This window comes from Camelus dromedarius, chromosome 2, assembly GCF_036321535.1.
Source record: "Camelus dromedarius isolate mCamDro1 chromosome 2, mCamDro1.pat, whole genome shotgun sequence".
NCBI classification, from domain to species: Eukaryota; Metazoa; Chordata; class Mammalia; order Artiodactyla; family Camelidae; genus Camelus; species Camelus dromedarius.
In genome coordinates this window covers 14014933-14029075 of record NC_087437.1, presented here as the reverse complement: position 1 = coordinate 14029075, position 14143 = coordinate 14014933, and the positions used below count along the sequence as shown (strand labels likewise).

The window sequence follows — 14143 nt, the reverse complement described above, 5'->3', positions numbered from 1 at the left end:
TTCCAGTTATGACAATTTCACCAGCACCTCTCCAGCTCCCCGTGCCCAAGGCCAAAAGAAACAGCGTGGACAAGGCTGATTATTAATGTCTATTCTGACAGGAAAAGGGTGTGGAATTAGCATGAGATTATCTCAAGAACTTGGCAGGGAGGAAGGATGATATAAAGACACGGTTGTGAGTATGTTCCCAGTCTCAGTCACATGTCAGCATTTTCAAGAGGCAAACACAGCAAATAAGCCTAGACTGGGAGCAAACACACCTGAAGGTCCAGCCCCTGCTCTGTCTCTCATGCCGAGCCTGTTCTGTCTCTATGAGCAGGTTCTTCGCATCTTTGGGCATTGATTTCCACAGTGATAAAATAAGAAACTTGAACTACATTTCTTATTTTCAATTTTTGAACCATTAAAACCCTTTTTTTCCTAAGCAAAATTTTCTTTGGAAGCCCATATGTAAAAAATGTCAAAGAAGCAACAATAATAATAAAAAAATAATCTGATTGGACCATGGAGCCATCTTCCTTTTTCATAGCTCTAGAACTTCAAAGAATGAGTTAAAACAAAGAAATAAACAAACAAAAAACACTTTGGATGAAATAATATCTAAAATCTCTTAAAATTTCTAGAACAGTTAATGTGTTTTCTGGGCTGCACGGTGCTGGGGGTTCAGGGCTCAGGTCTACCTAGGAATGTCTGTGACATATGAGGCCTTTAAACCCCACTTTCCTTGAGTAATTATATTTCATTAGATTAATTATTTGTGATTATTTTTTGGTAGCTCATTTTGCTCTTTAACATTTTATTTTCTGTTTCATAGATAATTTCCACGGAGGACATTTTGAGATCCATTTTAATCAAGTGCGAGTTCCGGCCACCAATTTAATACTAGGTGAGATAAGCTTGGAAAAATGATTCTTTGTTGTGTTTTAAAATATTTTCAGGTTTAAATATGGAAAGGATATGAAGTCTCCCATAATTTAAATACTTTCCCCTCTTATTTAGTCCGGTTATAAGGGAAATTTTTTTTCCTTTGGTGGATTTTCTACAAAATAATAACGTTTTATTTAAGTGTTTGATGTGGTTTTGTGTATCACATCAATTGAAAACACAGCTAAATACAAAAATTACACAATTCAGACAACCAACTTTTTCCTACAACATGATCTTCTGACTACTTGTGTTAATAAAGCTCAGTACTTTCTGAATTCAAGTCTTTTATACACATTAGAAGCATAAATAACTTTAAACACTGTATGCCTGGAATGACTCCATCCTCTTGCTTGTTGGACTCCTACCCAGCCTTCAGAGAACATCTCCGACGGCCCCTTTCAGGAAGGTTCGTGTGTTCCTCATCCCATCCATTCAACAAGCCCCAGATGCCGCCAGGCACACTGGTGAACAGACAGCCTCTCCCTTTTGCCTTGTCCTTCTCCATGTGCCTTATCCCTTGCATCCCTTGCCCCCTCTTCTAGTTCTGAACTCCTGGTGTAGGGACTGTATCTTGTCTACCTTTGTAACCATTGTAGCACTTACAGAGTAACTTATGCAGAGTAGGTACTTGGCCCTAAATTTGATTCAATGATGGCGGTTTAAAAAAAAATAGAAATCAAAAGTTCTAAAGAGGAGGCTGTAGCTCAGTGGCAGAGTGCATGCCTAGTGTGCACGAGGTCCTGGGTTCAATCCCCAGTACTTCCATCAAAAAAAGTAAATAAATAAACCTAATTACCTCCCCCCTCAAAAAAAAAACTTTTTTTTTAAAGTTCTATAATATATGATAACCCTTATTACAGAACTGACTTTTTTCCTACCCAGAATGCCATTTTTTATTGAGGGCAGCTCATCCTTTTCTCAGGATTTTGTGTAAATAACAAAAGAAATGGGCTGTGACCACTTTTGCATTCTCCTTTCTTCCTCTCAGGTGAAGGTCGGGGATTTGAAATTGCCCAAGGCCGTCTTGGGCCTGGCAGGATCCACCACTGCATGAGAACAGTAGGTTTGGCTGAACGCGTTTTGCAGATCATGTGTGAACGGGCAAAGCAAAGGGTGGCCTTTAAGAAGCAGCTGTATTCACATGTAAGGACAATGACTCACTTGAATTTATTGTAGCCCAATGCACTACTCCAACCTTGAACCAGAACAGCAAAGGAAATGTCTCTTGGTTGCGAGAGATTTCCTTTGCATAAACAAGATGATTCTTTTCCACAAAGTGTATTTATATCTGTATTTAATTATAGTCTGATGAGAGAGAGTTATCTCTGAGAAAGATTAAATAACTCCTAAAGAGCTTCAACACCTCAGCACAGAATGTGGACAATTCCTGCGACTTCCTCAGACTCCTGTTCTGCAGGGAACCTGGTCTGATGGCGCTCTCTGTGCACCTGAGAGGGCTGTCATAAGTAGGAAGGAAGCCTGGCCCTTGGGCTTTCTGGAAGGAATTAGGACAGATAAGTGTAAAGATAAAGGAAAGTAGCCTAAAACTCAGTAAAAGGAGAGCGATCTAAAAACGGAATGGACTGTTTCAGAAAGAAGTGAGCGCCCTGTCACTGGCCAAATACAAGTAGAAATGGGACCAACATTTGGTGGGATGTTTATGATTTTTTTTTTTGAATTCTCATCTCTCAATTATGTACTGCTGAGTCTTTTGTTTACAAAGCACAGTAGACAATAGAGTTACAACCGGGCAGTATAATCCAAATTAGAGAATACTTATCAAGAAGGAAAAGAAGCTGTCATTTCAGACTTCCTTGCTTACAAGAAATGTTGAAAGGAGCTTTCGAGCTGAAATGGAAAACTTTTTCAGAGATGTGAGATATCCAAATCATGCCCCACAAGACCCTTCTAACTTTCAAGAAGGCAAGAAAAACTATTATTAAACATTTAGTACTCATGATTGCTAACATGTAGTGTTAGGTCAAACTCATGGGGATAAAATTGTACTTGTGTTTGCCGGACGTGTACATTTTAAGTACATTGGTCCCTTTGTAAAGTACATTTGTGACACTTAAAAAATTTTGCAGTACATTTTCTACCGTGAATTCGTATAGGCCATGCTTGCTTTTTGTGAAATATTATTCAGCATATCTATGATTTAGTTGTAACAATGTTTTCATGGAAAGACACAGCCTGCTTTATGGCAATCGCCTAGGAATAATTTGTGGGGAGCCCCATTAGTAAACGATGAGGGCAAGGCTTCAGCTGTTTGATGGACACCATGGGAGGAGGTGAGAAGGTGCAGATTTCCAGGGCCATGGATGCCACTCGGCGCTGCTGCTGGAGTAGGAGCTATAGAGTTGCTCATGGCATCAGCTGTCACTTCTTACTCTTTTCTCTTTTCAAGGTTGCCATCCAAACCCTGGAGCAGGGTGAAGGGAGGACACCAAAGGCATCCTGAACACACAGAAGCACTCTGCTCATGTGCTGCTTTCACAAGAGATTTTTTAATGCTCTGCTAGAGGGCAGTTTCTCTCCTGCTTTTTAAAGTTAATGTATCAAGCAGAACAAGCCTGGGCTTAACTCTGCCTCCCTTCACTGGAAACCTGCTGCATTTGGCACGAGGGGAATGATCTGGCAAAAGCAAAAGAGATGTGTGAGCATGTTGTAAACAAAGATTGGGGCCAGCTGTTTTTTTTCTTTTTCAGTTTGTGAAAGTAACATTCCATTCTCCTGAAACTGGAGACCTCTTCTAGCTGCCTTCTAATTTATTCCAGGCACTAAAGCAAAAAGTTCTTTATCCAAGTTCTGTCTTAATAAATAAATCTGGCAACTCCTTAGAGCACCCACTTAATGCTTTTCAGCAAATCTAGGGTCCTTAGAGACCCAGCTGAGAACATTTTCTTTTATTCTAAAGCTAAGAAGTAAATATATACGGGGTCTGTTCATGAAGTTATAATCACCCCATTTTACAACCATCAAAAAGACAGACTGCTGGCAACTTGCTTGACATTAACAAGTTTGAGCCTTGTTTCAACCTCTAGGGCAGTGCCATTCAGTAGACATATATTGTGAGCCACAAATGTAATTTAAATTTTTCTAGTAGCTACGTTTTTTAAAAGTAAAAAGAAATGGATTTCAATAATGTATCTTCTTTAACCCAATATATCTGAAATGTTATTTCAGTATGAAATCAATATAAAAATATTAGTAGTAAGGTTTTTTACATTCTTTTAAAATACTGATTCTTCTCAACTGGGTGTATGTCTCACACTTACAGTACATCTCAGTTCAGAGTAGGCATAGTTCACATTTCGTGTAGTTAGTGGCTATCATATTGCGCATCACTGTGAAAGGGAAACTGATCAAATAGTCACTGTTGAGGGAATACACCGCAGCAAACTTGGCCAAACATAAGAATGGCTGTGGGCAGCTAATGTGGCTCAAATTGGAGCACTATGATTATCTGCTTATCAGTCTTAACAAATATTATTCTCCATCATAAACATCAGTTCTGTGTTTAGAATTGGGAACTGAAAAAAAAAAAAACCTACTACAGCCAACTGGAAGCATTTGTTACGTTTCCCGGGTTTCAGTGTGAATTCTGAGTGCTTGGTTGCTGGTAGGGTTTCGTCTTCATGGTTTTCCACTTACCTCCCTGCTTCTCTTCCAAGTTCTGACCAGTGGAGGAAACTCAGAGCATGTTCCCTAAGCCAAATGAAAAGCAAGTACTAATGTTTAATGTTTTTGAGATCACGGTAGATTCACGTGCAGATGTAAGAAATAATATAGAGAGATCCTTTGTACCTTTGACCCAGTTTCCCCCAATGGTAACATCTTGCCAAACTGTAATAGATTATTGGAACCGGGATATTGTCATCAATACAGTCAAGGTACAGAGCATTTCCATCACCATGAAGAGCCCTCACGTTGTCCTTTTAAAGCCACACTCACTTTGCTCTCACCCGCCTCCTCACCAACCCCTGGCAGCTACTGATCTGTTCATTTTTCTAGTTTTGTCATTTCAAGAATGGAATCATACAGCATGTGAACTTTGGGGACTGGTTTTTTTCACTCAGCACGACTCTTTGGAGAGTCATCCAGTTTATGTGCATCAGTAGTTTTTTTGTTTTTAGCTGTTCACCTGTTGAGGGATATGCCGGTTGTTTCCAATTTTGAGCTGCTACCAGTTAAAACTGCTATAAACATTCAAGTATAGGGTTTTGCATCAACGTAAGTCTTTATTTCTCTGGAATAAATGCCCAAGAAAGCAGTCGCTGGGTCGTATGGTAGTTGCGTGTTTAGTTTCTTAAGAAACCACCACCCTCTTTTGCAGAAGGGCTGTGCCGGTTTTCGTCCTCACCAGCTGTATGTGAGTGATCCAGTTTCTTAGGGGACATTAAGCATGATGTTAGCTGTAGGTTTTTTATAGGTGCTCTTTGTTGAGTTCCCCCTCTACACCTAGTTTTCTGAGAGTTTTTTGTCTTGAATGAAATTATTTTCTCTGCATTAATTTGTATGACCATGTGATTTTTCTTCAGCTTGTTAATATGGTAGAGTACATTGATGGATTTTCCACACTAAACTAGCTTTGTATCCTTGGAACAAACCCTACTTTGTCATTATGTATAATTCTCTTTATAGATTGCTGAATTCTATTTGCTAATATTTTGTTAAGGATTTTTACACGTATATTCATCAGGGATATTGTTCAGTAGTGTTCGTTTCTGTACTGTTTTTATCTGGTTTTAGTAGCAGGATAATACCATCTTTACAAAATGGTTTGGGAAGTGTTGCCACCTCTTGTACTTTCTCAAAGAGATTGTCTAGATTTGTGTTACTTCTTCTTTAAACATTTGATAGAGTTCTCTAGTGAAACCATTTGGGCCTGGAAATTTGGGATGGGGGTAATTTTTAATCTAAAATTCAGTTTCCTTAATAGTTATAGGGCTATTCACATTATTTTATATTGAATGAGTTGAGGTAGTTTGTGTTTTTTGAGGAAGTGGTCTATTTTGTCTAAGCTGTCAACTTTGTGTGCTTAGAATTGTTCACAGCATTCTTCTATTTTCCTGTTGATGTCTGCAGGGTCTTCAGTGACATCCCGTTTCATTCCTGAAATTGGTTATTTGTGCCTTCCTTTTCCTTTGTCAGTCTTTTTAGAGGTCTATCAATTTTATTGGTCTCTTCAAAGAACATACATTAATCATTAATATATAAAATTATACAATACAATGACTTAACAGTAACAGGATCTTTGCTTCACTGATTTTCTCTATTTTTCTATTTTCAATGTTACTGATTTCTACTCTGTCATACCTTTCTTTTTGCATTCTTCAGACTTATTTTTTTTCCTTTTTCTAGGTTCTTGGCATGGTAGCATGGATTATTGATTTGAGATTTTCCCCTTTTCTGATCTATGCATTTCATGCTGTAAATTTTCCTCTCAGCACTACTTTACCTGTGTTCCACAAATTTTTATATATCATATTTTCATGTTCATTCCATTCAGTGTATTTTTCAATTCCCCTTTGGATTCCTCTTTGATCCATGGAAATGGGTCACTTGGAATTGTGTTACTTACTTTCCAAGTGTTTGGAGGTTTTCCTGCTGTTTTTGATCCCATTGTGGGCACATACCAGTCCTTCTCAAACTCTTCCAGAAGGCTGAAAAGGAGGGAATACTCCCAAACTCATTCTATGAAGCCACCATCACCCTGATACCAAAACCAGGCAAAGACACTACCAAAAAAGAGAATTATAGGCCAATATCACTGATGAACATAGATGCCAAAATCCTCACCAAAATATTAGCAAATAAAATCCAACAACACATAAAAAAGATTATACATCATGACCAAGTGGGGTTCATCCCAGGGGCACAAGGGTGGTTCAACATACGCAAATCAATCAGTGTAATACATCACATCAACAAGGGAAAGGACAAAAACCACATGATCATCTCAATAGATGCATTTGATAAAATTCAACACCCATTTATGATAAAAACTCTCGCCAAAGTGGGTATAGAGGGAACATGTCTCAACATCATAAAAGCTATATATGAAAAACCAACAGCCAGCATAGTACTCAATGGTGAAAAACTCAAAAGCTTCCCACTAAAATCTGGGACAAGACAAGGCTGCCCACTATCACCACTCCTATTCAACATAGTCTTGGAAGTCCTAGCCACAGCAATCAGGCAAGAGAGAGAATAAAAGGGATCCAAATTGGAAAAGAACACGTAAAAGTGTCACTATATGCTGATGACATGTTACTATATATAGAAGACACTAAAAGGTCCACACAGAAACTACTAGGGCTGATTGAAGAATTCAGCAAGGTAGCAGGTTACAAGATTAACGTTCACAGAACAAACTGTTTTATTTCACTTCTTAAAGCTTGTTGCAATTGGCTCTATGGACTAGGATGTGGTTTATCTTATTGTATGTTTTGTGGATACTTGGAAAGAATGCGTACTCTGCGTTGTTGGGTGGAGTGTTCTGTAAATGTCTCTTAGATCCTGTTGGTTAATGGTATTGTTAAGTTCCTCTCTGTCTTTGCTAATATCTGTCTAGTTGTTCTGTCAACATTGAGAGAGATGTTGGCGTCTTCAACTAGGACTGTTGGATTTGTTTGCTGCTCTTTTCAGTTCTATCAGTTTTTGTTTTACATATTCAGCAGTTCTGTTGTTTGATGCATACATATTTAGAATTGCTGTGACTTCCTGAAAATTTATCGTTTATTACATAATGACCCTCTCTCTCTCTCTAGTCATTTCCTGTGTTCTGAAGTCTACTTTTATCTGGTATTAATATAGCTATTCATGCTTTCCTTTGATTAATGTTTGCATGATTTTTTTTTCTTTTTTCTTTTTTCTTGTTTTCAGCCTGCCTACATCATTATATTTGAAGTGAATTTCTTCTAGATGGCATATAGTTTGGTCATGTTTTTTAATCTTTGTCTTTGTAGGTTAGGGCTTATGTCTACCTTTTTATGTTTTGTTTTCTGTTTGTTCTGTTTGTAGTTTCTGTTTTCTTTTTCCTACATTCCTTTGGATTAATTTAACATTTTTAGAATTCCATTTTATCTGTAATGTTTCTGAGTGTATCTCTTTGTATGGCTCTTTTAGTGGTTGCTCTAGATATTGCTTATAAATATATACAATGTATATATAAATATATATATACATACACATATAATATTTATGTAGTTATGTATCTCACTAGTCTACTGGTGTCCTCATTTGACCAGTTTGAGTGAAGTATAAAAACTTTACCTCCCTTTAAATCCCTGTATAATACAATTGTCATGTATTTTCTCTGTGTACATTTGGAATGACATCACACAGTGTTACAAGTTTTACTTCAACCATCAAACATAGGTTAGAAAATTCAAGAGGAAAAGAAAAGCCAATTGTCTGTAGCCATATTTTTTTCTTACTGTGTTCTTTCTTCCTGATTTTCCAAGGTTCCTTTTAACTCTTCTGTTTAGAAAACTTTCTTTAGCCATTCTTTTAGGGTCTACACGTGACAAATTCTCTGTTTTCCCTTATCTAAGAATGTTTTGATTTCTCCTCCTGAGGGAGACCCTTACTTGGCATAGGGTTCTGTGTTGACAATTCTTCTCTTTTAGCCCTTGAGAAAGACCCTGCCACTTCCTCCTGGCATATACACACACATTTTTCCAATAGGTGTCATTCCTCTCTGGCTACTTTCAAGATTTTGTCTTTAGTTTTTAGAAGTTTAACTGTGATGTGCCTTGGCATGGATTTCTTGGGTTTATCCTGCTTTGGATTCACTCAGCCTCTTAAATCTATAGATTATGTCTCTTGCAAAATTTCAGCCATTATTCCGTTGAATAGTTCTTCAGTTCTTTCTCTTCTTCCTGGGCTCTGATGTCATAAATGCTAGATATTTTGTTATAGTTCACAAGTCCCTAATGCTATTCTTTAAAAAAATGTTTCAGTGTGTTTTCTCTGTGTGGTTCAGATTGGGTAGTTTCTTTTGTCCTATCTTCCAGTTCACTGATTTGTTCCTTTGTCCCCTCTATTCTACTCTCAAGCCCACCCACTGAGCTTTTTATTTAAATTATTATATTTTTTCAGTTATAAAATATCCATTTGGTTCTTCTTTATTTCTTCTATTTCTTTGCTAAGAGTTCTGCTAAAATGGCTAAAATTTAGAAATGCTGACTATACCAAGTGCTGATGGTTTGGAGAGCATCTGGAACTCTGATACACTGCTGATGGGAGTGGAAAATGGTGCAGTCACTCTGGAAAAGACTGACAGCTTCTTATAAGTATTTACCTCATGACCTAACAATTCTACTCCTGGTATCTGCTTTAAAAAAAGAAAAGATATATTCACACAAAAACCCATATGCAAATGCTTACAGAAGTTCTGTTAATAATCATCAAAAACTGGAAACAACCCACATGTCCTTCAACAGGTGAAGGATAAACAAATTGTGGTAAATCCCTTCAATGGAATACTACACGGTGATAAAAAGGAATGGACTGCTGATACACTGAACAATTTGGATGAAACTCAAAGGCATTATGCTGAGTGAAGGAAGCCAGCCTCTAAAGAATACATGCTAAATGATTACATTTATGTGACATTCTGGAAAAGGCAGCAGCATATTAATTGAGAACCAATCAGTGGTTGCTAGAGCTTAGAGATGGGTCTAAAAGGGGGCAGCATGAGGGAGTTTGGGGGGAGATGAAACTACTCTGTATCCTGATTGTGGTTGTATCAGTCTGCACATGTGTTAAAATTCACAGAATTGTTCACCAAAGAAAATAGTCATGTTCACTAAGTAAATAATAGTAACGACAGAATAAAGGACTGCTGGACCATCCCCGCACTGAAATGGCTTTATGAATTATCTAGATTGTCACACCTCACTTTTAACCAAGTTTCAGTGGCACTCTGCAGTTAGCATTCAGGAGGGCCAGCTCAAGAGTTTCCTGATAGTAAGACAGTTGCTCAGGTCAGCCATCTTGATTTTAGACATTGGGACATCCAAAATAAATGATTTTTCTGAGCAAATAAAGTTTTTTCCTAAAATCAGCCAGTATTACCTGCAGCATTCCACAGGCATGTGGCTGGCTGGTATATCTCAAGCAAGTTAACTCTTCCATTTAAAAATACATAAAGTAAAGCCTGAGAACAGTCCTCAGCATAAAGAATGTTTTCACCAGATGACAAGCCTGTGTTACAAGGGGACTTCAGACACCTGAGCTCATCTTATCCTCGTTTTTCCGGTCCTTTGCTCCCCTGCAGGAGGTGGTGGCTCACTGGATTGCTGAGAGCCGCATTGCCATTGAGGAGATCCGCTTATTGACCCTGAAAGCTGCCCACAGCATCGATACTCTGGGCAGCGCTGGCGCTAAGAAAGAGGTGAGGCCCCTTGGACCATCATCTGCCAAGCCTTCTCCAGTTTTTCCCACTCACTGGACATTTCAGGTCTCATGGTGCCTTGAGGGCACTCAGAAGCTTCCATGTGATTTTTGTTTAAAGTGTGTGTCACTTGCTAGTTTTCCTTTCACTGGGCTGCTGCAGGGAATGATTTTCAGGATGCAGAATGTCTTCAACTTTCTTGAGATGCAGCAATAGGAAGGTAGGGGAATGTTAGACACTATTCAGGCTTGGAATTGTACCCAGTGTGCCATTTCCTGCTAACCTCGTGACCTTGGGCAAAGAATCTAACCTGTCTGCCTGTGGCCTTGGGTTCTAGTGAAGAGCGACCCCAATGATGCAGAGCACTGTGCTGCCACATAGTAAATGTGTCACAAAAGGCACCTCTGGTCCCCTGCCTTCTTATCTTTCTGGCTTATTTAGAATAAGAACACGATCCTTTAATTATAGAAGCAATGCTAAGAGAAAACTGATTAGTGAAGACTTTTGTGATCCCTTAGGCGATGAATGTGAAATCCTGAAATCCTTTTGGAAACAAGGCAAATTGTAAATAAGTGAATAAAATGTGACTTGGAAGAGATCTCTCTTTCCATAAGGTCTGTATTGACTGAAATACGGCCATTAGCTGTATTAGCGGATCTCCGTTGGCTTTCATCAAAGATCCTGTTTCACAAATGATGCATGTGGGAAAGTTCCCCCATTTCATTTCACAAAGCAAATACAGATAACATCAAATTCTGCCACATTGTGAATTATCTAAGAAAGGAACATTCTTTTTATATCTTGCTTATGTAGATTGCAATGATTAAAGTGGCTGCCCCTCGGGCCGTCTGCAAAATTATTGACCGGGCCATCCAAGTGTGTGGCGGTGCGGGTGTTTCCCAGGATTACCCGCTGGCCAACATGTGAGTAGATGTCACTGAATCACCGTCTACATTTGATGGGCTTGGAGTTAAAAATCTACAGGCACCTTGATACTAACTGTTTAAGGAGAAAATAAAGATAGCTTACTTTAAAGCGTAACCGAAGGCTAACTACAGTAATAAAGGTACTTCACTGTAGAGCTTAGTGCCAATAAATAGTTGCTCTTATGATTACAACTGTCATTTCACCCAGTTGTGTTCACCTTTACATGGAGGGGACTCACTGAGGGTCCTGGGCTGTAAATAACTCCCTGACATGGAGGGCGGGCCAGGAGCAGAGCCGGCTAGCGGGAGCCCAGAGCCAGGCTTTACCACCCCCGTGGACTCCGTTAAACCTACTCGGTCCGCACTGTGGTTGCTGGGAGTCAAGAAGGAACACTCTGCATTGCCTGTCACCACTGGGCATGGTGCCACCTTCCCTGTCACCCTGGAGATCAGAGTCTGGTGTCCCATCAACTTTTAACCTTAAGAAAGAACTATGTATATAGTACTACATATTTATAATGCATAAATGTTATGTATTTACACTTCGCTGCCTGTGGCTCACCTAAGATAACTCTTAGTTCTAGCAACTTCGAGTACTTACAGCACACCAACGTTTAAGCAATAAAGGCTGCACACTAAGCCCACTACGGCAGTCCTTGCTCCCCTGCAGGAGGTGGAGGCTCCCTGGATTGCTGAGAGCCACACTGCCATTCAGGAGATGTGCTGTTGACCCTGAAACGCACTGCTGCAGTTTGCCCGATTGCCCTTTAAGATTCCACTCCCCAGTGAGGGGCACTTTAAAATAGCATTTCGCAAGCCCTTGGGTTTACTTTCCTTGATTTTCCCTGTGCTCTTTTTCTGATTGCTGCCTTGGCCAGATTCCAAACACGATAGTCTTGGCTTAGAATCAGTGATGATGATAAAGCTTCACGCTCCTCTTTGGGAAGTCCTGCCATCCTGCTCTGTGTGTCCCTCCAGGTATGCCCTAACGCGCACCTTGCGCATAGCAGATGGGCCCGACGAAGTCCACCTCTCGGCAGTGGCAAAGATGGAGCTGCGGGACCAAAGCAAAAGCCTGAGGGCCAAGGTGTAGGGAGGGACACGGCCTCCCTTCACACACGCTTCATCGGAGCCAGCGTTTGACTCTCACTCTGCTTTTGCAGCAGATTGACCACAGGATTAATGACTCACTTTGGTAAAGATATGATCCTCTCTTTTAATCAGTGGGCTTTATCATTTCAAGGGTCACGCAGGTTTAAGTGAAACAAGAAATTCTGTAGCTGTTGTCATTCGGTCAGTACCTAAGTTGTGCAGCATTTATTGCTTAAACGTTCTGCTGGTAAAGAGATCATGAAGTAAATTGGGGCATTCAGGCATAAAAATATATTTTTTTTAATTTTGACATTCAGGAATTGTTTCATTTAAATAAATATTCAAGGAATAATGAATCACTATTTTGTAAAGAATACAGTGGGATATCCTTTTTAACACTGGTTTCAGGGGATGGTTTAACACTTTGTGGTAATGTTTGCCCTGCAGAAGAATGCACAACCGACTGGGTCATTTTAGAATTCGCGTCATTTTAAACCACTTCATAATCCACCAAGCAGCATTTATACATACATAAAATCTGAATGCAGTTTAAAGTTTACTGGAAGACGTGGCATCTTGCGAGAAAATATAATTAAGAAAAAATGTAACTGTGTATAAAATGATGAGAACAGTGGAAAGTTTAACCTACAAAAACGTTATATACTTTTAAGAAGAGATTCAAGTCAGTCTGCTCTGAACACCATTCTGCTCACAGCACCACCCGAAGCCAACAGCCTTGTGGTGCTTTGAGTTACCACTGCTGGGCCATGTGTGAGTCCTGAGGACCTAAATCGTGGCCAGCACAACCAGGAACTGAATTTTTAATTTTCTTAAATTGTACTTAATTTAAACACAGATTCTCAACTCAGTTACTGGAAAACTTTTAAGCATGTTTGGACTAACTTGGGTATGTGAATCATCTTTTGCAAATGTAAATTTTATGAAATCTAAATGCAGAGCAAGTTTTTTGAATGAAAACCTAGCATCCAAATTAAGAAAGTGTAAAATGCACACCAGATTTTGAAGACTTAGTATGAAAAAAAGGTTAAATGTCTCATTAATACTTTTTTAATATTGATTACGTGTTGAAATGGTATTATTTTGGATATACTGAATTAAATTATCATTTAACTTAATTTTACCTGTTTCTTGTTACCTTTTTAGTTTGTGTGGATGCCATTGGAATAGTAACACAAATTTTTTAAATTTTCAAGTGAAAATATTTTGATTTCAAAAAACTTTCAAACTCTTATTAGAAAGCATACACATCACATGGATTTGCTGATGTGCAGAGCTTATTTCAGTCATAACTTAAATGTCTTCTTGGAGTGGGGGTGGGGAGCAGGCCTTCGACGAAGACCTGCGTTCCGATTCCTTGGGTGCCGTGTGGGCGTCTTAAACATTTGCCTTTGAACCTTAACGTCGCTGCACCTCGTATTTCTTTCTCAACGTTGGAATTAACTTTTAAACTTAGAGGACCCTTATCTACTGAGGGCTTGTGTAGGAATCACCGAAGCCATATAGAGGCACTTTGATATTTGTGAACCACAATAAAGTATTATATGGCATCTTTATTTAAAGTGGATAAAATCTTATAACCCAAGCTATTCAACTTTATTACTAGTTTTAAAAGTTGTGACTGAGAAGAAATCAGAATTGTTTCTGAAGAATTTGAATTAAAAGTTACATCTGGTAGTTGTAATTTTGTGATAACTTTTTCTTCTTTGAAGAAAACTGGCTAAATTTGTGCCTAACTTGTTTCAGTTGATTTATTTTTATCATGTATGTAGTCAAG

The 14143-nt window shown here is 38.9% G+C and overlaps 1 protein-coding gene across 2 annotated transcripts in view; it reads left to right on the top strand.

The window, feature by feature from the left end:
* The window catches only part of ACAD11 (acyl-CoA dehydrogenase family member 11), an 81729-nt gene extending 67961 nt beyond the window's left edge, over positions 1-13768 (top strand). The window contains exons 16-20 of one of the 2 annotated variants that reach the window (XM_010987821.3): positions 815-886; positions 1916-1986; positions 10214-10330; positions 11144-11253; positions 12235-13768. In XM_010987821.3, the coding sequence (XP_010986123.2) occupies positions 815-886; positions 1916-1986; positions 10214-10330; positions 11144-11253; positions 12235-12349 (485 nt within the window). In that variant the 3' untranslated portion in view covers positions 12350-13768. Of the gene's footprint in view, positions 1-814; positions 887-1915; positions 2071-10213; positions 10331-11143; positions 11254-12234 lie in introns of both variants that reach the window. The other variant, XM_010987820.3, reaches the window with a different exon arrangement.
* The last annotated feature ends 375 nt before the right edge of the window (positions 13769-14143 follow it).